General features: G+C 45.6%; 2 protein-coding genes across 3 annotated transcripts; both read right to left on the reverse strand.

Annotated features, from left to right (window-relative positions):
* Positions 1-840: 840 nt before the first annotated feature.
* On the reverse strand, positions 841-16,785 carry plekhd1 (pleckstrin homology domain containing, family D (with coiled-coil domains) member 1). Of its 2 annotated transcripts, XM_078941190.1 has the most exons (14): positions 16,659-16,785; positions 12,028-12,162; positions 8,351-8,444; positions 8,184-8,273; positions 6,938-7,014; positions 6,769-6,860; positions 6,649-6,701; positions 6,486-6,580; positions 6,319-6,412; positions 4,567-4,784; positions 2,268-2,400; positions 1,840-1,984; positions 1,624-1,767; positions 841-1,191 (listed from the first exon to the last, which is right to left on the reverse strand). In XM_078941190.1, exons 2-14 carry the CDS (start codon positions 12,132-12,134, stop codon positions 1,031-1,033), a joined length of 1,503 nt encoding a protein of 500 aa, XP_078797316.1. In that variant the 5' UTR covers positions 12,135-12,162; positions 16,659-16,785; the 3' UTR covers positions 841-1,030. The 2 variants fall into 2 exon arrangements, with proteins under 2 accessions (XP_078797316.1, XP_004082142.1); XM_004082094.5 differs by lacking the exon at positions 16,659-16,785 and having other exon boundaries at positions 12,028-12,317.
* slc39a9 (solute carrier family 39 member 9) lies at positions 15,191-22,810 on the reverse strand. Its single transcript, XM_023951689.2, has 7 exons — positions 22,277-22,810; positions 21,090-21,198; positions 19,029-19,232; positions 18,751-18,819; positions 18,243-18,328; positions 18,029-18,163; positions 15,191-16,974 (listed from the first exon to the last, which is right to left on the reverse strand). Exons 1-7 carry the CDS (start codon positions 22,370-22,372, stop codon positions 16,741-16,743), a joined length of 933 nt encoding a protein of 310 aa, XP_023807457.1. The 5' UTR covers positions 22,373-22,810; the 3' UTR covers positions 15,191-16,740.
* Positions 22,811-23,316: the final 506 nt, after the last annotated feature.

Consider the following 23,316-nt stretch of genomic DNA (forward strand, 5'->3'; position numbering starts at 1 on the left):
AGCTCAAGATGAACGATATGAACATAATCCTATTAGGAATGTGGGCGTGGTTAGCAAAAAAATAATAATTCTTTGTTGTTAAGGAAATCCAAAAAATTACTTTTCCCGATTATTCTAAAAATGACATTTATCCGTTTGTCATGTCCAGGCGTCCAAAAAATAAAATGGTTGCTATGGAGATAAAACCATGAATTCATGAATTTGTCACATGCAGCTCTGATCGGGATGGTAAGGGGGGAGTGGGAGGGGCGTGCAGCCGCTGCTTTGGGGGCGGGGACGGTGGGTAGCACCTGCGAGCCATACAACGCCACTTGTGGCTTTAAGTAATATTTACACTGGAGTGAATTAACTTGAAGCTACTTGTGGTTGTTTGGTGAATTTACCCGACAAGTTTTGATTTTGTTTTCTAACACCTTCTATTCCCAAGCATTTTCAAATAAAACTCAAGGAGGCTGAATCCCCTTTTTATTAAACAAAATTGGAAAGACCTTTGACTTTAAATGTAAAAAGCTGAATTTTCTGAGGCCTAAAACCGGAAAATCTTATCTTTATTTTGTTTTTTGCCCCGACTCTATAACACTATTTAAAAAACCTACTAAGTTCTGTGGTAAAACAGAATTTGAATAAAGTTTTCTCCTTATTTTATAAGAATTATTCTTGAACTTTTAAATCCATGTGACTGGAGAAGGAATATTAAACTTTTTTTTACTCTTCATCTGAGAAGAGACTTATTTCCTCTTAATGTCACTGCTTGCTGCTAATCTGGTAACAAACAGATCAAACTCCTTCCCTGAGGCTTCTGGGCTGAAAAGAAGCAGAAATGATTAAAGGTCTCCTGGATTTACGTTTTCACAGAGTTTATTGTCACATTTTTTACATTTTCCGGAAGACTTGTTTCCCTAAACTGAGAGTCAAACAAAAATTCTTTAGTGCTCAGAAAGCTTCAGCTTCGTGTGCTGATGGGTTTGGGAGGAAGACCTCTCAGGTAGAAGAAGAATGGACTTCTCCTCTTTACCTGCTGCTCCTCCCCTCACTCCTGGCTCTTGCTGGCGGCGGCGTCCTTGCGGGTGATGATCTTGTACACGCTCTCTCTAAAGCTGCTGTCGGAGGTCAGGCGGCGCGCCGTGGCCCGCAGCTCCTCCATGCTGCCGTCATCAGAGCCGGGGACGGCGAAGGACTTCGACTGTTTCACTTGAAAGATCAAAGAAGAACACAAATGATGAAGATGGTTCAACTTGAAGTGATGAAGAGCAAAAAATGAGAAGAGAGACCGAGTATGATACAACAGAAAAAAAAGAATCAAAGATCCCTAAAGATATTACAGGTTGAGGCTGTGGTGCAGAGGGTAGAGTGGTCAACGTCTGACCAGAAGGCTGCAGGTTCCATTCCCACTTTACCCAACTACTTTTTGAAAGTCTTCGTGAGCAAAACACTGAACCCCAGATTACTCCAGATTACAGATTAACATGCTGTCTGCAGGTGAGCCTGTGCGTCTGCAGGTGAGCCTGTGCGTCTGCAGGTGAGCCTGTGCGTCTGCAGGTGAGCCTGTGCGTCTGCAGGTGAGCCTGTGCGTCTGCGGGTGAGCCTGTGCGTCTGCAGGTGAGCGTGTTCATTGAGACATACACCAGTGCCGTCTGGAGGCTCTCCTCTGGATCCTGCAGCTCTTGATCCGGCGTGCTGCCGCTTTATGCAGGTACACGGCGTTCTTCATGATGGCGGGCAGCTTGGCCTCAATTTCTGCTGCGCAGATGCATTCCTCGAAGAACTCTGGAGAAACGGGCGGCTCAGTGAATGCTGTCCAGCCGAGGGTCAGCTGACACTAAGGTGGGGTGAACTCACTCCTCAGCTGCGTCACGTCGCCCTTCATCTTCTCGTCTCGCTCTTTGCTTCTTTCCAGACAGTCCAGACCTTTCTCCAGGTCCTGCAGAGCCTCCTCCGCCTGCTTCAGCCGCCGCTCCAGCTCCACACGAGACTCAATCTCCGCCTAAATTAAGATCCAGATGTTAAAGTATATATTTCAAGAAATATCTCATAGAATTTCATGTATATGTGAAATTTATTTTTTCTTCTTTTGCCAGAACCTTACATACTTTTTTATTCAGTTTAGTCTTTTTTTAAAATATATTTTATGGTACTTTTACTGTCAAAAGAAGACAAAAGGCCCACCAAAGGGGTGAAATTGAAATCTGCTCCTAAAGGTGCAGCAACTCTGAGTTTGTTTGTTTTTAGCTGAGTCAGTGCAGGCGGAAGCCGCCGAGTCATCCTACCTGCAGCTCGGCTTCAGTCTGCAGTTTGTCCACAGAGAGCTGGGAGAGCGACTGCTGCAGAACCCGGGCCTGGCTGGAGTAGAACTCCCTCTCCTGCTGCAGAACCTCGGCGCGCTGCTCGTTGTCCAGGAGCCTGAAGGAGAACCAGGTGGTTGAAGAACACATCCTCACATCTACACTGACAGGAGGCCGGAGAAAAGCCTGTCAGATCAAAGCAAACGCCGAAGAAATGTATTTCTGTTTGTTCTGATTTATTTTTGTCTGTCAGGTTCCCAGAAAAAATAAAAGGTCGTGTTCTTAAAAAAAAAAATGTGTTTTTACATTTAAGACTCAATATTTGAGTTTATGGATCTCCAACTTTTTTTATAATTGATTACAGAAGTAAATATTGAAGCTCAGTCATTCATGCTAAATGTGGTTGATATTTTGAATAATAATAAATAATCTCATTTTATAACAGAAGGTTTTAAACATATAAGAAATATATGTTGATTTTTGTTTGTTTTTTAAAGTTAGTTAAAGTTTTGGATAATTATCCTTTTGCAGACGAACGCGTCTGATTATGTTTTTGTTTGTTTTTCTCGTCTAAATCTGGACTTTTCAGGTTTAGATTTAAATACAAAGATTTAACATCTATATTTACGCATTTTTACTTTTACTTTTTTTTACTTGTACTTTAACTTTAAATAATTAGTATTTTGTAATTCTGGAATTATTATTCAAAGCAAAGTGAAATATTTCTAAACAACAAGGATTAAGTGTACCGACTTCATAGTTGACATTACAGCAGGTATAATATAATCCAACTGAAAGGTTTTTCTTCATCATTACATACAGAAGGGGGGTCTAAGGGCAGGGATGCCAGTATAGCTTAGTCAGTTTGTTAGTTCATTTTAGTATTTTCCTATTGAACTCTTTGTATTCGTGATCCTTTTGATTTCATGTTTTACTTCGAAGCCCATCGAGACGACTGTTGTTGTGATTTTGGGCTATACAAATAAAATTGAATTGAATTGAATTACTTATTAACACATAATAGAATGTTCTGAATTTTAAGTTTTATGTTGTTTCATAAAACATAAACATATTAAACCAAATCGTGGGAAAAGCGAATTGTTGTATCGTTAATAAACACTTAAGATAGGAAGTGAAAACAATCTGCATGCTGGATTAAAGAGTAAACTATTATGAAAAGAAAGATTCATAAATGCTAGGAGCTCCAGGAAAAGCTCTAATCCGAAGAAGATGACAAACCTCAGGCCTTCATCTCAGCCTCTGCAGGCCTCAGACTGCAGAGGCTGATGAAGGGACAGTTTGTCCCGGGTTAAATTCGTGTTTTGTCCCTAATTCTGGACCGACACGACAAAAGACAGAAACAACTGAAGATCCTTCCTTCAGCAGAAAACAGAAACCTGTTGACGTTTGATCACAACCTCAATCGGAGCACAAACTATCAAGCACGGCAGAGGAGGAATGAGGGTTTGGGCTGTGGAACTTTAAAGACCCACTCCAATGAAAATGGGGTTCTTGTGACATTTTTCTGATGACGGAAGACATTTCTAGATAAAATGATTTAGTACAAAAAATGCCGTTTGAAAAAGATTGTATTTGTGACGTAGTAACCACGCTGGGCGGGGCTACAGGCTCCCAGCTCCGCCCCTTTCTGCTGCAGATAAACAGATCAATGAACGTCTTTGTTTTCCTCATCTGAGCTGGAATCTGGATCAGAACTGGACGGCTGGATAGCTCCGAGATTGCTCGCCATCTTGGTTAAGTTAGTTTGGGGTGGGAGGGGCTGTAAGCTAGAGGGAGAGAGTAAACAGATGGATGATGGGAAACTGGGCGATGAAACAGAACGAGGATCCGCAGAAGATAAAAGAACAAGGGTTTTTTTAGAGTGGAAGCTTCCAAAAATGCATCACAGGTGTTTGACAGATGGTTCCTCTCACTTCCTTTGAACTTTTCCACATTATTGTTCATCAGAAAAATAAAAGTTAATTGGTTGTTTAGCCTCAAACCTTTGATCTTTGACATTGTAACACTGTAAAACATAAAAAATGCAAAGCACTGAACAGACATGTGATGGTGTGCGAGGAAGAGGAGGCTCCTCTCGTGCATTAAGTCTGTTTCTAGTGACCAAGCTTTAGTGCTTCAACAGTCAATACCAACAGCCTATAACACACTGCCATCCCATAATGAGCTGGTTGTTCCCTGATCAATACACATTTCCAGAGCCGTTCTCTGCACCATTAGAGGAAGGTGCAGCTAATGTCCTCGTGACTGTAGCAGTGAAACTCACTTCTCGTCGGCCTGCTCCTTCTCCTTCAGCAGGATCCTCATCTGCTCCTCGATGTGACGCAGATCCTGCAGCAGGTCCAGCTGCTCTCCACCTCCACGCTCCTCCTGCTTCTCCTCCCGAGCAGCCGGGGCCGCCTCCTCCTTCTCCTCCTCCTCTTCTTCCTCCTTCTCCTTCTCTGCCAGAAGCTCCAGCCGGCGCCGCTTCTCCTGGGACAGATCCTTAGTGCACCAAAGCAGGAGAGATCCCGGTGCTGCTTCAACGTTATTGATCACAAAGGTTTTAGTCTGCATGGAGGCTGTTCAAGATTTTAAAGAGGATGTGTAAAGGTTTACCAGCAAAACTCATGCAGGACTTTGACCACATTTTCTTTAGGTTCACTTCTGTTTTTTGCAAATCTTTTAAAAAGATGTTCAGGTTTTAAAAAAATTCCCTCAGGTCTGAAGCACGGCAGAGGGAGCATCATGGCTGTAGGTTTTGGTTGGTACTCAGACCCCACTTAAGCGCGGCCTTCGAGTCCAGAAGTTAATAAAGCCGAAGTTGTTTTTGTCACATCAGCTGTTCTGTGGACAGACCCCAAAATCATTCTCAGAACCGTTCTCGATACGCCAAAGGACGCGTTTGCACACCTACAGGTCAGAAATGACGTAACAAACATCCAGAGAGGGGTTTGATCAGGAGGAAACCAACCAACATTCAGTCTTATTTTGTAAATCTGTCTGGAAATCCAGTTCCAGCAAAGACATGAATATCTGTGGTGCCCAAGAGACAGAGAAACCCCTGACTAGCAGAAATAAAGCTTTGTAGAGAACATTTCTGAACATCTCCAACCACTGCATACTCCTGAATAAACTCCTTTTGGGATCTACGGAGGACATGTGAGGCTTTTTTAACGGCTTTAAACGTGCAGGGGCGGGGCTCTGGGAATTGTAGTTTTGTGGTAGTCAGGAGGATCATGCAGATCACACCCTACATGTCAGATAATCACAGAAGCCTTTTTATAGATGAGAAACTCTGGAAAATGTCTGGAGACACTGGGACATGGTTGGTGACCACATGCGTGTTTTCTGGGTGTCCAAAAATGAGACAATTCTGGGAGAAGACAGAAGATGCCTTAAGCTTTCGTCACGTGGACTCGTATGGAGGTTGACCTGCGTGGACGCTGTAGTTTTTTGGGCTTGGGTTTGGTTTCAGTTCGGCCACCATGAAAAATGGAACATGCCATCTTCATGTACATGTGGATCCAGGCTAAAGCTGTCTGCCGGTGTAAAATGGTCAAACCTGTACGGGGCACACAGGTGACCCCCATGAAAGGTTGTCGAGCGCTCAGTAAACAGAGAAAATGTTCGTGCACGTTTCTTTTCCATGCAGGCGTGTCGTACAGATTTTTCCGTTTTTAACCCCCGAAATCCTGCGGACTGTGCAAGGAGCCCGTTAGCGCAGTTCATGTGATCCGTGCGCGCTCCTGGCTGCAGCCTGACTGTTAGAAATGAGAACAATTACACAATCAGGGCATAGTGTGGACATCCTACAGGCGTTTACGCATCACGTGCACACCGTGGCGTAAGGACGCCGTACGGCAGCGCCACCTGTACGTCAAAAGTGCGTGTAACTTCTATTACCCTTGCTATTACCCTGCCACACGCACAACAATGGTACGTTCCATTTCCATGAGGTGGCCGTACGAGCCTCAAGGGAAGTGCGAGCCTAAAATGTTCCCGTTTTGGAGCGTGGCGTGTTTTCCTGCTGCAGTACCTGGATGGATCTCTGCAGTGACACCGTTAAGCTGCTCAGCTCCTCCTTTTCCCGCTCCACCACCGTCAGGGACTGGGCCGTGCCGTCCAGGTCCCTGCAGGCGGACACGGCACATGTTGAGACCCGGCGTTGGCACCCGTCTACCTGAGAGCACCTGAGGCCCGTACAGTTTAATCTGCTCCTGCTCTGCCTTCAGCTCCAGCACCACCTCCTCAAACTTCATCTTCTCCTCCTCGAGCACCTGGTTGAGACGCTCCAGCTCCTGCAGACACAAACTCCCACTTAGATGACCTTTCTTCCCTCCCCTGAATCAGCTGAACAAACTCTCACCTCTCTTTGGGCTCTCTGGTGGCTGAGCTCCTCCGTCTCCTCCATCAGTTTATCTAAAGAAAACCACCAGCGCTGATTCCTCCACCTCTTTCCATTCACAGGACTTTTTCTCATGCTTACCCAGGTACTCCTGCTTCTCCTTGGCCAGCTGGAGGCCCTGCGCCTCCAGACTCTCGATCATGGCCTCCCCAAGTTGGGCGTTCTTCCAGGTTCTGTCAGGATGCAGAACATCGGCGGGGTCATTTGTGCCCTACCGGCAGGAACCACATTCTGAACCCCGGTTCCTTACACTTTCCCCGACTCCTGCAGCATCTCCATCCACTGGAGCTGCTCCGCCTCAGATTCAGCGGCCAGGACGACGGCTCCCTGCAGAGGCACAGATGTTCGCTGTGGTCTCCGTGTAGCAAAGAAAAGCATTTCCAATGGAGAAACGTGACGTTTATGCAATATTTACAGATTGGAACTTTTACTAGAGTGACAGGAGCAGATAACAAAACAGAACAGAAGCTCCACCTTTTTATGGAAGCGTTTCTGCAGCATGATGAAAAATAAAATTCAATACCAGAAATGATTTTTCCTTTTTAAAATGAAGCTGCGTTCGTTGACTCAAAATTAAAAAGAAAAATCAATCAGCCAAACCGTTTTTTCTTTTCCTTTTTCAACACTGCTCATTCTGTCACTTCATTCAAATGATAAAGAAAATAGTATTTGACATTTCATGTTCAAAAAGTTCCTGAGTAAATGTGTAGCAAACTTCAATTTGTAATTTGACAATTAAAATGGATGAACAGAAATGCTTTTTTTCAATTGACTTAAAAAGAAAAAGAAAAAAAACAATCCTGCAAAGTGCTTTTTCATTTTCTTCTTAAAAAATGCTTATTCTGCGACAGCAAGAATGCTAAGAAGGGATTGAATTTTCGTGTTTTACATTCCACGGTGCGAAAAGTGTCACATTACTCAATTCCAGTTAGCATTTCCAGGCCGTCTGCTAAGAGACAACGACATGTCTAGTAGCAGTGCAGATAGCCTCGTAGCATCGTGTTAGCGGGCGGGGGAGGGTGCCTTGTTACGCTGTGTGCTCCGGACCGCAGAAGGCGGAAATGCTGCTACGCAGACCCGAGAAACCGTGTAAACAATCATGTGAATTTGTGTTTCCAGTTATTCCCACATATTTACATTCAAGATGCACATTGCGTCATTGCCTGCGCTGAGTTTAAGTTCATCCACGGCTAAATGTTGTTAGCACGTATTAGCCTAATGCTAACCCTTCTTCCGGGTCCTTGCAGCCAAGATAAAAGCACTGACCTCACGGAAATAAAAGATTATGGGCGAACAGGCCCTTAATAATGCAGCTTCATTTAAAAAAAATTTAAACGCATTTCTGGTAATGACTATTTTTTGTAATCATGCTACAGACCTGCTTCCATACCTTTATGCCGTTTGGACACCAACTGATGCTGCAGCTCTCAGACTTTCCTCACTGCTACCAATAAACATCCGCCTGGAGCTCCAGCCCTAAAATGACGCCGTCTCACCGTGAAATCCTCCAGGTTGACGACGATGGCGAAGGGCATGCCCATGTCCTCGTTTGCAGTCACCACGCATCCTCCCAGAGGAATGACGCCCTGAGACGCACAGACAGACAGCTCTTCTTCACCTGAACCTTCACTCCTTCTCAGAACATGTAAATGCTGCTCCTCACCTTTGGGTGGATGTTGAAGAACCTGTTGCTTTCAAAGCTTTTCTTCTCATTCTCTCCATAATAGAGCAAGAAGCTGTCTTTGATGATGAAGAATCTTTGTACCGAGGAAGACAACAGGAGCTGCAGTGAGCTGAGAGGAACCCGCCGCAGAAAAGGAGCTTTCCTGCCTGATAGATCCTAGTTTTTCCATTTAGTCACCATGAAAAAATGTCGTACAGACACAAATCTTGAATATCCACAATGTTCCTGCACTAAAACACTTCAACAAACGAAGAGCAGAGCTGCAGAACTTCCTATTTGATTTTCAGAAATATTTTAACAAGATTTTACAGTTTGTTTTTTTTTTTTTTAACTTGTCCTGTCCAACAGCTGGGCAGACAGATGAGAGCTGAGGGCCTCTTGTGTTGGACATATTTTACTTTAACAAGAGGGGTTATTAATCTTCAGACAAACCAAAGGTATGTCTGAATAAACCCCTTTTGTAATTGAGGCCAAACTTTATTAATTTCAATCATGTCTGAAAATCTTTGGTGTTGGACCGGACGGAAAAGGAAAGAGGGGAAGAAGAGAGAGGGACGATAGAGAGAGGGGGGGTAGGGGATGATAATAGGAGGGGAAGGGGGATAAGACCATGAAGCAGCATAAAGCAACAGGTTTACTGGTTGTTAATCATTATGGTAAGGTTCAAATGTAGTACAATAAGGGCGGAGCCTGTCCACACACACACTCAAATGTTATAAACACACCTGCTAGCTGCAAAAAATGTCCACCTGTCGATATGTATACAAAACAGATAGTGTTCACACGCATACTTATGCCTTAAAACCAACTAGTGTGAAATATTTCAGTCATTCAGTCATGCAAACTGTTAGTGCAAAGGTGAGCTAACACCTGTGCTCAGGTGAGTGTTTATGTTCTTCTAAAATGGATGGTGGAACGTGGAAAGAAGGAGGGAGAGTGCCCAGCCATCCCCACCCCAAGACCCCCACCGCAGCAGCAGCGGCAGCCGGAATCCCCCCAACGCCACACGGGAACCGGCAGGGAACAACCGCCGCCCGGGCGACCAAGCCCGCCACCCAGGCCAGGGCCAGCAGGACCGCCGCAAGGCCCCCAGAGCCAGAGAGCAGGGAGGCACGGAGGGAGAGAGAGCGCCGCCCCAGCCCAACCAGGAGAGCAGCCCCCCCGCCGCGCCGGGAGAACCCAACGCAGGGCCCCACCGGAGAAGGACGCCCACAGCCCCAGACGAGCACCCCACCACCACCCAGGACTTCCGGGCATCCCCCCGCCCCAACCCCAGGTACGAGCCAGGACCCCCCAAGGGAGACCCGCTCCGCACTCCAGGCAGCCATCCGCCCGGCCCACTGTTGGTCCAGGGAGGAGCGAGGCAGGGGCCCGCCGCCCCCGCCCAAGAGGGGGGAACCCCGGGGAAAAAAAGAGGGCCCACATGGGGTGTTGTAAATATGGCCCGACCAGGCTCGGCCACAGTTGGAAATTTGGCGGGGCCCAGCGCTCAGGAGCAAGGACCAGAACCCACCCCCCAGGGACACGAACACTCCCGGCTCAGATGTAATGTGAACCCCCCCGCCGCGCGGAGAGAGCACCGCCGGGCCCAGGAAGCCGGCACCCCGGGGACACGGCCGCCGTCGCAAAGGGGCCCGTACCCCCCACCAGGGAAGAGGCAGGGGACAGATGGTCCTAGGTCCCACCTTCCTTGCAAAATGTGTGTGCGTGTATGTGTGTTTGAGAGGGTGTGTGTGTGCATGTGTGTGTGTTTATGTTGGAATGTATATATTGAGGGGGGAGGGGTGTGTGTGCTAAGGGGGGTGCAGTTAAAATTGGCGGGTAGGGCACTGAGGGGACATCTCCTGATTACTCACAGTGACGTCCCCTCACCCTCCCCACCAAGGGACCCTAAATGTCTAAGGTGTGGTTAAAATTGGCGGGTAGGGTGCTAGGAGGACATCCGCTGCTTGCTGGCAGTGATGTCCAAGCACCCCCCCTACCAAGGGCCCTACATGTCTAAGGTGCAAATAAAACCGAAAGAGGGGGGGCCCACTCCATACGGCAACCATAGGAGGGGGGCCACTGCCTAGTAAACCCCCCCCCCCAAGGCTCATCGCAGGCTAAGCCCACCACCCCCTCACCCTATTATGAGGTTATATGAGGAAGGGGGTAAGTTGGGGACAGCTGGTAGACTGTCCCCCGGTGGTCAAACAGCTGTCCCCCCCCCCCCCCCCCCCCAGCAAGGGGGCCAGGCCCACCCAGCCCAGGGGGCCCACCCCCGGAGGCGCCGACACCCCAGGCCCAGCACCACCCCCCCCACACAGAGAGAGAGGAGCCAGAAAGCGTTGCCCCCCCCCCGGAGCAAGCCCAGGCCCCCACCCCCAAACGCCGGCCCTAGAAGAGCTCTGGTCAGGCCTCGACGGGACCGAGGCAGCCGACCGGCCGGGGAAACCGCCGATGGCCTCAGCGGAGACCCCGACCCGTCAACCCCCCCTGCCCCGTACCAATAGTGCCCCCCCCCCCCCAGAATGCCCCCCCACAAGGCAGGGCCGACAAGACCCCCCCCCAGACCCCGCAGCCAAAGCGGATGACACCCAGAGCGACCGGGGGCCCCAAGAGGGTTGTCCCGTCCCGCCCCAGAGCCAGGGAAGGGCCGATCCCAGCCCCAGGTGTAGGTGGGAAGCCCATCCAGCGCCGCTGGCCCCCCCCCCCCCCCCCGAGCAGCGCCCCCCGCCAACCCCCCCCAGCACAGGCAAAGGGACCATCCCCCCAAGCCAAGCCAGACCACCACCCCACCCCCCCACCACGCACCCCCAGTTTTAACAGTTTGAATTTGACACAAAACCTTTTTTTTCGTTCTGCATGAACTTCACGTCTGAAAACTTCAGGAAATCTCAACAAAACGCTCAGATGGGAGCAGTTGGAGAAACTCCATCAGGTTGAGATTGACTGAACACACCTGTTCCAGGTAAAGCAGGGAGATGGAGTAGCTCCGCCTCTTTTTGTGGAGAGAAAAAAAAATCTTCCTGCAGGTCGGTAAAATCTAAATTTTCCTGATTCAAAAGAGGAATTCTAGAAATAACCAATTTATTTAAGCTGCTACAAATTTACTCCAAGAAAAGAAAAAAGAAAAAGATGTTAAATAAAAATTGGAATTAAACAGTTTTAGCATAATTTCAGTCACTTTCTGAAAATAAAACCTTTTAGTTTGGGACTGAGACTAAACATATGTTTATAGAAATACAAACGTTCCCTTTAAAAACAACATAGAAAGACTGAGGTTTGATTTTTCTTTTTTCAGAAAACATTTGAAAAAAATATTTCCAAACATCTTCACTGCTGCTTTGCATCTCAGAGCAAATTCATTTAATTCATATCTACATTTATTGGGATCATTTGTGAAACATAAGAAAATTGTTTTATTTTTTGCACAACTTCTGCAACAACAAATGATCCACGTTTAGATTTTTGAAAATGCTACAGGAGTAAAGAAGTAAATGTGTACTTTTCTTGTCCTGAAGAACTTAAACTCTGATTTTGTAGAGCAGAAGTGAAAAGACATTTCTGAATTTTCTAAAGTATTTCTTCCAACTTGAGCTGCTTTTTTAAAATTTAGAACAACACAAACAGGAGCAGAAGGGTCAGAGGTGACCCTTCGTCCTCCTCCTCCTCACCTGCGGGACCACTTGGCTGAGGGTCGTCCGAAGGGCCTCTTCCACAGCACGCCGTGCAGCTGCACCTTGGTGCTGATGTCCAGAACCTCAGAGTCCGTCTGCTCCATGGACGACCAGGGCGACAGCAGGGAGTTTCTGGATGAAGATGAGAACATCCTGCTGGATTCCCCCCAGTCGGTCAATAAAAAATGTTTTAAAAAGTCCAGCAACGCCTCACAACGCACCCCGAGGGGCAGCAGGCAGCAGAAAAAACAAATCCCAATAAGTCAGCAGGGTGGAATGATGCAGCTGCCAATGCGCTCATCAGCTGGAGGCAGACCGCAGGGCAACAGGATGACGGAGGGAGGGGGGAATGAGCGGCTAAATCTGAGGCCGGTCAATAAAGAGTCCAGCCAGTAAAAGCCGCCGTTCAGATTATTGCACTCATCCGCAGGCAACCGGCTGCTGGCAGGTAGGAGGGCCCCGGAGCCCCCAGCATCAGGACATGCGCGCAGATGCACGGCTGCATGATGGACGGAGGGCTGACGCGCAGCTTTACTGTCACGGGTATCTGATTAATTTACAGCAGACAGGCTGCAGATTATGAAGATACTGACGGCTCAGCTGCAGTGCAGGGGGGGGGGGGGGGTGTTCAAGCTTTTACACGTTTTCTGATCCACACAATGTTCAAACATCCAGCGGCGATTTTTTTTCTATGGGCGATGTGGGCGGTCGCCCAGGGCGCAATCTTTTAGGGGGCACCCAAAAGCCCGCAGTTAGAACCGCCCACTTCCTTGTAAAGCAGGGGTGGGCAATTATTTTAACCCGTGGGCCACATTGGGTTCTACAATTATATAGAAGGGTCGGACCAGGAGCAAATGCGTGGAGTGAGATTGATAGAACATGGATCGTAGATGAAAACATTTGGATTGAATATTATATTCTAAAATAAAATATTCTAGAATTTTTAGTTTAAAACCTTTGTTCCTATTTTAGATCTCTTCTTTATTGTGAAGGTCTTTGGTACCTTCATGGAGTTGTAAAGTGCTATATGAATATCATTCATTCTTGATCCTTTTAATAAAATAAACAACATTATGAAATAAAACAATGACCAAATAACACCCTATGATTTTCAAAGACAAAAATTCAGAAAAAATATACTGATCCATAAAAAATAAATAAATAATGTATCCTCACCCGTCAAGATCCTAATAGATACTTTGAGGGCTGCAGCACATCACTCGTTTAATAGTTTGCACAGCTGTACGTCTGTTTCTCATCCAATAATAATGAAAAAACATTTCTATGTCTTCTGCTGCAGCTACACATATATCTGTGTTACCTTTTCACCAGGACAGAGTTCCCTCATTTATACAAATAACAGTGATCTGTGAAATCCACGGAGTGTGATTACAGAAGTTTATGGCAGGAAAACTCCTCACTGCATAAATACTCTTTCCTCAGACAGACATGAACATTTTCTCCCTTTTCTCTCTTGTTTAAATTCTCAAACCTTCATAGAAATTAGGTCCAGGATCTTAGAATAAAAACAAAGATCTGATCGCTCAAAGATTTCTGGTCTGAAAAGCTCAGCGTTCAGAGACACAGAGGAGATTGATTGACAGGGTCTCCAGCCAATCAGGACACAGAACAGGGTGCTCTGTTTAAGAAAAAAGCAGCATAATCGCTCTAAAAGAACGAGCTAAACCGGGAAAGATGAACTGTGACGTAGAAAGGAAAGACTGTCTTCTGTTCTGTTTGACAGAGACTTTAGAGGGTTTCAGGTTGGAGCTCAGACTGCAGGGGGGGGAAGAAAATGTCACGTCTTGATCGTGTGGCCAGATAAAAAAAAATAAAAAACATGGGTCTCTGATATTGTTCAGTGGGCCGGATCAAACATGGAGCTGCAGTTTACCCACCCCTGCCGTAAAGTGAATGAAATTTGCACTACGGCGCCCCGCTATTGTGTAAACTTGCTGCCAGTGACAGCTAGTTGTCATGACAGTATTTTACGCTAAAGGTGAGTGCAGGGGGGGGGGGGGGGGGGGGGTCAACTTGCAGCTGCAGAGGAGGAGGACCTTAGACAGGAAAAGTCTATTCAAGGTTGTGGATTTATTCATTCATAATTGATGTCAGGGTTGTTTTCAGCTCAAGAGAAAAAAAAACAAACAGAAAAATGTGGAAATTTTTACCTTCAAAAAGAAAACCCAAACAGATGCGTGTGAACTACCTTACATACTGGATCTTAATTGTGAATTCAACTACACAAGTATATGTGACTTATATGATTAATAAAGTAAGATAAATGTAAATATTTAGTTTTGGTGTTTGTATGCAGGCTTTGAGTTGGAAAGGGGGGTGAGGGGGCCGTCCAGTGTTTCGCCCAGGGCATCAAACTAACCAGGACCGCCTCTGCAAACATCAAACGTTACGGTGCCGTTTGCTAGATCCTAAAAAAACTCCTGAAAAATCCAGCTTTTCCCACATATCAGAAGTATTTGCCTTAAAGAATGATTCAGTTTCTCCAGAAAAAGACGACATTTTCCTGAGAAACTTCATGGAGATTGTCAGCAACTTTTTTGCAGATGCAAGATTTTGCCGCCAGTTTGAATCTTCACTTACAAAAGTCACAAAAACTCCTGATTTACGGACCACACTGAGCAAAGATCCTGTTGGTCATCGGTCACCATCTCACCATCAGATGAAGAAAACCTGCAGGAGAATCCATAAATCCATCATTTTTTCCTGAAATGCTGCTGGTTTTTCGTGCACTCTACGAACCTTCTGATCTATTTTTAAAGGGAAATTAGTTTTTAGAATCAATCTACAGTGAGTGCAGCTTAAAAAAACTACAAACTTCTCCTAAATTTTCACAAAGATATTTTTTTTTACACTCACTAAACTTAAATCTCCAAACAATGAAGCAGTGTCGCTATGGAAACGGTAAACACTTTAGAGACAAAACAGTATTGAACAACAATGAGGGCAGCCTTATGAATCCAACAGATGGATTTATTTATTTTTACTAAGCGGGTGTAGATCCAAAGTCTGCAGGGGGGCGTGGCCAAAAGCATCACTCATTGAGCATCACTTTAGTCACCCGAAATCTGATTCCTAAAGTGAGGAAGATGCTGTGATGATGAAGATCTTCGGCTGAAGTGTAAATTTAAACCCACAGAGACACACTTCAACATTTTTAATTTAGTCAGGAAACAATTCTGTACATCTTACTCTTAAAATAGTCTAAATAAGGCAAAGTGAGGAAAATAAAAAACACCAACCATAAAACAACTGGCCTTCGCTCCTGATTTTCACATGTAGAATCACAAACAGGAAGATTTTAAATGCTCAAGGAAAGTGAAGTGAAACTGGGTGATGAGGGATTTTTATGAATGAATCCACGAAAAGAGGCTGAAAAACGGCTTTAAATCTGAACAAGGTTTTGGTCAAAGTCAGGTTCACATCCAATGATCACGACAAAGCACAGCTGTGATTTAGATTTGATTTGAAATCACTTTAATTAATGTAAAAGACAGAAGGACTAAAGTGAGAAACAGCTTCTGTATGTTGGAGCTCAAACTGAAGAGGATTTCATGTTTTCTGGAAACCGGATCGCACAGACCGACTGAACCTTAACCGCATTACAAACCGGCTCCGTTCCAGTTTGAGGCTCCGCGGCGTTCAGACTAGAGGAAACGGGGATTTTCGGGTAAAAAGCAGATAGCTGTGGATTCCACTGAGCTGGAGAAATGCTGAAGGATTACAGAAGGTTTCCAGTGGGGGAAAAAACAGACATTTCTCCTCCTCCTTCAGGTGGAGTGAATGGGCAGAGTGGAGGCGCCTCGTCAAAGTGCAAACGTTGATGAAAATCACATTCTGTTTGTTATTGAAACCGTTAGAATCTGAGCAGAAGGCTTTGTGAAGCCAGGATGAGACAGAATAAGCACTTTTTGTAGCACTTGTTGTTCTTAAATCTTCAACAGAAGTCCAAATAAAATCCAGAGATGTTCCCGTTCTTCCCCCTCTGAGGCTCACAGTAAAAACAGCGGCGCTGCTGCTGCTGCTGGAGGTGAAACCCTACCAGTGAACCTCGGTTTGCTGCACATGGGAGTCAAACACAGCCGAGGGAGGAGCGTCCCGCCACCAGGAGATGGACGTTTGAGCCCCAGCGGGTTCTGGAGAGACACTTCTTGCTTCTCTGTTATTGCTCGTTCTGACCGACTGCGGGTCAGAACCCAAATGAGAATGAAGTAAGCTCCTGAGCTGATGGTCCCTTCACCCCCCCCCCCCCACACACACACACACACACACGGCCCCGCCCCTTAAGACCTGCAAGTACAATCACTTAGAAAAACTATGTACACATTTGAACAGCTCATAAAAGACGGATCTGTGGGACAGCGAGGGTGTTTGAACCGGGGCGGGGCGGGGCAGGGACTCCCCCCCCCCCCCCCCCACCCCTTACCGTAGGATGGGAGTGTCCGCTACATTCTGAACAGTCTCCTCTTTTAGCTCGTATGGCACTTAAACAGGTTTATTCTGTACAGGACTTAAAAATCACTGATCTAATGTCACTGCACCCCCCCCTCCCCCCTCAGTAAAATACAACAGAGCTGATGCTGAGTCAGCAGCTCTGACCCCCTCCCCACCTCACAGGATCTGCAGCTGCCTCCTTCAAAGTCCTGAAGGGGCTCCGCCTGCTCCTCCACCTCCAGGAGGTCAAAGGTCGGTCTAGTGGTGGTGGCCGACGGACAAAACCAGGGGGATCAGGCAGCCCAGCACCAGAGCCCCCACCTCCACTTTGCTGAGTCCCTTCCCGCCGTTCCCTCCGGCGGGGGCATGGCTGTGGCCGAGGCCCCCCACCTCCGGCAGGACGTGGACCGTGGCCACGTAGAGGAAGGTTCCAGCGGAGAAAAGCATTGCGACGCCGGTGGCGTTGATGTTGGACAGAGCCTCTTTGCTGCTCTGAAGTGAAGAAAACAAGACGGGGGGGGGGGGGGGGGGGTGTTGTTTACCAGCTAGACCAAGAATAAACAAAGTCGGAAGCTTTCAGCAGAAGCTGAAGGCCTGAGGCGATGTAGAAAGCAGGATGGAGGTTTCTGGAAAGCTGCTGAAGCTAAACGGTGAGGAAAAAAGCTGCACTGGAGGCCCAGAAGAAGCTGAACAAACTAGAAGATGCAGAGACGAAAGCACTAAATCAATAAACCTGGTGCCAACAGCAAGGGCTGCTGGGAAAATTAGCTAGGGGCGTCCAAAACTGTTGGAAAATAACTGAATATTGGGTTAGAAAGAGCCTTTAAAACTCAAATAGTGGCAAAAACCACCTGGATGTATGCAGAAGTAGCTAAATAAAGTTAAATACTACGTATAGAAATCATATCAATGATCAAATAATGTACACTTTAAATACATTTTTAGATTATAAGATAAAAACATTAACATATTTTTAAATTTGCATTAAGAGTCTAGTTCGGTTGTTTTTTTTAAATTTCCTAATTTTCTTTGTCTTTCCTTTATTTCAACACAAACACTACTTTAGTTTTACAAACAGACCCTGAGAAGCTAGAAGAGGATTGTTTAGGAGCGTTTTAATACTTCAAGGATTTTTCTAAGATTGGAGGATTCTGAAGAAAACATCTTTAAAAGGAGATTAAATCGTAGAAATGAAGGAAAAACATCCAAATGGATGCAGCTGCATTCAAGAAATGCACTTCAACTGTTTGAAAATATATTTTCCTCCATGATAAGATCATAAAATATATATTTTAAAAAATGACCTTGTTTAGCTCAATGTTTCAACCGTACAAAATAAAAGCCTCCTGTTTCCTTTTATATAACCTAAAGTCGCGTTTCTGTCGGCGGTAACCCGTCAGGCGAGGACGCTCGATACCCGCCTTCATCTGCTTTTTGCAGAGCCAATATTTCCTGTCAATATTTCATCCAGCGCGTCCCTTTGAACGGCCTGAACTGGATCATAATCCTAACTTCCGACTCACGGCTGCTTCCTGCCCATCAGTACCTGGCTGAGGCCCAAAAACGTCAGCATGGCGAGGACGGGGGCGGCCAGCGCGAAAACCAGCAGGTGTTTGCGGATTCGGTTCCTCTCCAGGCCGGCGTGCATCAGGAAGGAAACCAGGCCGAAGGCGGCGGGAGCCTGCAGAGGTCACAGGTTCAAACCCTCTCAAAAATAAAACCGTTTGCAGTGCGACGAGCGTCTTGCGGTCCGCTCTTACCTTGTGCAGCATGATGGCCACAAAGACGATGAGCTGAACGCTGGTCTGGGAGGTGGAGGCGGCGGCCCCCAGCGCCACGCCGTCAGCTGGAAGCGGAGAAGGAAACAGATTCACGCCTTTGTGTGTTTCAGAGAACATGGAGGAGGAGCGGAGGCATCTTCAGTTCCTCCTCATGAGGGAGGTGCAGTTCTCCTCTACTGAGGAGCAGAGCTGCAAGCAAAGCTGCTCGTTTGAGTAAAAACAGTCAGAGTTTCCTCTGGAGCACAGCTGGATGGCGTGGTGACTTTAGCTCCGGTTCAGGAGCAACAGAAGATCTGAAGCAGAGTTTCTCCAGGATGGACCACCTTGGACCTTTGGGTATTTTATTATGAAAAACAGAAATGTTTCCTACTTTAATTTGAAAGGCTGCCTCAAGCTTTCCGTGTTTAGAGGACAGAAAAATCTTTATTTCTTTGAATGATTCAACAACAACAACACATTTCCAGGTGAATCATTGTGCGACACCAACCTGCAGCGTGGACCACCAGACCCAGAGTGGTGGTGATTTTGGAGCTGGCCGCCCTCGCCGACTCCGGATCTACATCAACGAAATCACAACACGGTCAGAAACAAACGCAGCCGATTCGACAGAATCACAGACAGAGTCGTGATGTCAGACAGAATAGCAGCAGCAGCAGCTAATAGGGGATTAAATCAGCTTTACCGTCTAGAAATAAACATTTTTTCTTCACTTTGTCTGGTGTCTAAACCGGCAGACCTGCTGCGATGGAGCAGCCGGACGCTCACCTTCCGTGTTGTGAACGTGGGAGGAGCCTATCTGGTCCACCAGCAGCATGAAGACGAAGCCGAGGACCAGGGAGACGCCGATGCAGGCGTGCAGCTGCTCGTGGCCGTGCTCATGCTTCCCGCTGATGCTCAGAGCTGCCTCCGCCTCCACCTTCGCCTCGGACGCGTCCACCACCCCGGCCTGCCCGTGGCTGTGGTGAGCGCCTGCAAAAATGAAATAAAAAAATCTGGGTTTTCAATGCAGCTTTGCCTGAATAAACACTCGTTTGTCCGCAGCAGAAGATGTAAACATGGACTTCACTCAATTTGTTGGGAAATCTACATAAATGATGAACTTTTTGGAAAAATTCAGAGATGAGAAAGTGGAGGCGATCCCCGAGAGCAAGCAAGGAGATAAAAAGTGTATTGCTGGAGGAGAAGCAGAGGCTGCGGCACAAGCAGAAATAAAGAACCATCAGGTTCGTTGTGTCAATCAGGTTGGAGCAGCACATTTCTACAGGTTCTGTTCCAGCTTGTTGGCTTGATTGAACCAATCAAACAGGTCTGGTTCTGGTCTGCAGTCAGAACAGAACTGTGAAGAAGCGGCTCTTTCCTCACCGAGACCAAAAACGGACCTTCCAGACTCCAACCCGAGTCTGTGTTCCCCTCATTCAGCCTATGAACTCGTCCCGTTTGGTTTGGGCTCGTTCTGGCAGCAGCTTGTGGAGATTTTCCCCAAACATTCTCCTACACGCTTAGAACATGACGGTGGCGGGAGACAGAAACGGTCTTCCTGTGGTTTTCCACATAAAACACCTTCAGCTTGTCGCTTTGGCTCGGCCGTCTTTGCTGCGATCGTTTCTGGAGAACGAAGCAGAAATGTCCTCCAACGTGAAGCGGACAAGCCGGTTTGGTTTGTCTGCTTGGAGTTCACAGCAGCAGCTCGGTCGTCTGCTGTCAAACCACAGATGCTGCAGAGTAGGCCTGCACGATTTTAGAAAAATCTGCGATATGCGATATCAGTGTTTGAAACTGCGATGACGGCATGACTTGCGATAAATGGAAAAATACAAAAGCAAAAATACCAATACATTTTGGTTTCAGTGTGAGTTTTATTCAAATAATTCAACACAACTTAAATTAACGTGCAAGTTTTATTCAAAAAGAAGAAAATATATTTACCATAGAACTTGCCAAAACTATGATGAATGATTACAAAAAATTTATATAGATGCCCAGGAATAAAATAGGTTGGTGTCTCCTACATTTCCATTTTACTGCAAGTGTTATTAAATAAGTCAACATAACTTAAAATCCAAGTCTTTTTCAAAAAGGAGAAAAAGTTAAGACCTATAGCTGTGGCCAAAACATAAATGAACAATGAAGAAAAAAGATAGAGGCCCACAACTTAAACGTGACCTAGTATGAACTAGGGCTGCACAATATGAGGAAAACTTGCGATATTAGTGATCAATATTGCGATAACGATATAATTTGCAGTAAATAAACAAATAGAAAAATAAACAAAAACATCATTCCCATTTCACACAGGGGACAAACATCTAACATAATAGGCCTCCATCTGATTGGTCAACAACGGGAAGGCGTCCATCTGATTGGTCAAAGCATAAAGGGATTTATTTGATTCGTTAAATGCTTCAAGCTGCTAGAAGATTGTTTTAACACATTTTGGGTTTGCGATTTATTGCGATATTCGCCATCTTTTGCGATATGCCTATTGCAGAGCTGGATATTGCGATAACGATAAATTTGCGGTATATTGTGCAGGCCTACTGCAGAGTTTTTCACCGTTTAATGCAGAGTCACGAGTTCACAGGAAATCAGCTTGAGGAACGCGATAGTCTTTAACCCCAAAATATTCTGAATTTAAAACTTCCATCGTTTCTGCAAACCTGACGGAAGGACAAAAAGGATTTATTCCCCCAATAAAGAATGGAGCGTTCAAGGACAGGTGAAAAAAGACTAAAGTACAGCATCTACTAAATAAGTTTCAATGCCCGTAAGCCATTAAAACGGTTTTAAACCTGCAACCAGACCTGAGCAGCTGAATGGGATGTTTACCTTCAAGGATTTCTTCATAAAGCGCGTGGACTCCTTCAGGAATGATGACAGCGAGCGCCGTCCCACAGAGAAGCCCCGCCCCCAGCACCGTGATCAGCTTCAGCTTCTCCTGCACAAACCAGCGAGCACAGAGGAAGACGTTGGAGCTGAAACTCGTCTCCGTTCCAGATTTCCCACGGCGAGAAAAGATGGATGAAACAAAAAATGAAACAAAAAAAAACAAACGTCTGTCGTTTCCACGATATATGAGGGATTATTTACCAACATAAAGCCACTTTTCAACGGCAAGTCATGAATGGTGGTGATGTACTTACACTGTAATAGACTTTCTACAGGGATCCAAACAAAACATGCAGAAAAGTCTGACTCTTCTACAGCACATGTCAAACTCTGCATACAAACCTCAGCCTAAAGGATTCTTCTGGCTGCAGAAATCTTCCTTATCAAACATTGAAGTTATCTAAACTCCTCACAATCAGGAAGAGGCAAAGCAGATCCACAAACCCAGACAGTTTGTTCTTCTAAGATAAAACTTCATGTTAAGATAAAAGCCCAGTTCCCCTCCAGGTTCTTCACATCTTAGCTCTCATCTTTGGGCTAACGGGAAGAACTAATAAATGCAGGAACTGAGTCAAATATGACTTCAATGTCTCCTAGTCTTATACGTAAAATCCCAGAGAGATCCCTTCAACTTGAATCTGCTCAGATGTGCGATCATGTCTGTGTAAGATCTGGAAAAATGCAGTTATAAGGATGTCAGCGACCTCCGCCTATAAATGGGTTTTCTAGAGTAAATAAACAAACATTGATGCAAGAGAAAGAGGCTCACACACATGCAGCCATTTCTGTCACCCTCTTGTTTATTTACTAAACATTTGGACAATTTCTCTGAAAAAGGATTCTGTAAAATAGCACAAATAAATGCTTTAATCAATATTCAAGTAACATTTCAAGTGCTAGATTGGATTATCTGAACTACAAAATGTTGGTTAATTTGGGAACGTATTCATTCATTTACTGTTTTCTTTCTGCTGCAATCATCCAGCACGCGGCGGTCTGACGACGTCCATGAGAATCAACTCAGACTGCCGCGTGCAGTGAGCGCGAGCTCCGAGGGGGCGTCTCTTGCATTCCAACGCGACTAAATGCCTCGAAAAATGCAGCTTTTTTCACAAAAACGCACTTACCTCTGAGAAGTTGACGGCTAACGGTATCGTCCCGGCCACATAACATCCCACCAACATGGCAAGAGACAGCAGACTGATGGAGGTGAAATCGTCCATGACTGTTCGGCTAATCTACTGCTAGCTAACCATCCAACTCAACCTCCGTCTTTGAGTCTGAATTTTAAGACGTCAACTTTACCCACATGCCCCGAACTGGAGCACGCTAATTTTCAAACTAACGCGGCGTGTTACCAATATGAAGCGGTACCGTTCCCTGGTACCGACTCGGCTCTAAACATTCACGACTACGCTTCAGCCTCTGCGAAGGCTAAGCTAACTAGCTTGAGCAGTACTCAGTCGTCATAAATATCGAAGTTTCGCTGCTTATCTTCTCAGAGAGAAGCACTGCTACCCCAACATGGTTTCGAACAAGTTCACCTTTTCATAATATAAGCCTAAATATCTGGAGGTGGTCAGCTGATAACAACCACCAACGACCCGGCTAATTAAACATCGCTTGTTTTGTGCCGATCGAACACTTCCGGGTCACAGTTCGACTTGTTGGTCTGCCACGTAGTCCCTTTTCTTACAGGCGTCTAACAGGGCACCTATGGAAGAACAGAGATGACCTGTCAAACAGAATACTACCAAAACGCAGATACAAATATTTTTTAAAAAGAAAGGATTCATAAAAGAATATCAGAAAATACATTTAAGACAGTATTGACCAGTAAAAACAAATCTATACATGAGATCTTATTTATCTGTAATGACTCAACTTTATAATAAATCTAATGCTAATTTTGGCCAAAAACTATATATAGACAAGAGAAAATAGTCTGGAAAAAACTTATCACTAAATGGTTTTAAAGAAACTATTAATCCCTATTAATTAGAACACAGACGCAAGAATACAAAAATATTTAAAAATGTAAAAGAAAAATTGATGAAATTTTATTTTGTACATTTCATTTAAAGTATTTTAATAAAATAAAATATCTAAAGTTGGATTTGTTTTGCTGAACTAACTGCAAAGATAATTTCAAGAAATTATCTTAGAA

Source organism: Oryzias latipes, chromosome 22 (genome assembly GCF_053564925.1).
Source record: "Oryzias latipes strain Hd-rR chromosome 22, Olatipes_Hd-rR_3.1".
NCBI classification, from domain to species: Eukaryota; Metazoa; Chordata; class Actinopteri; order Beloniformes; family Adrianichthyidae; genus Oryzias; species Oryzias latipes.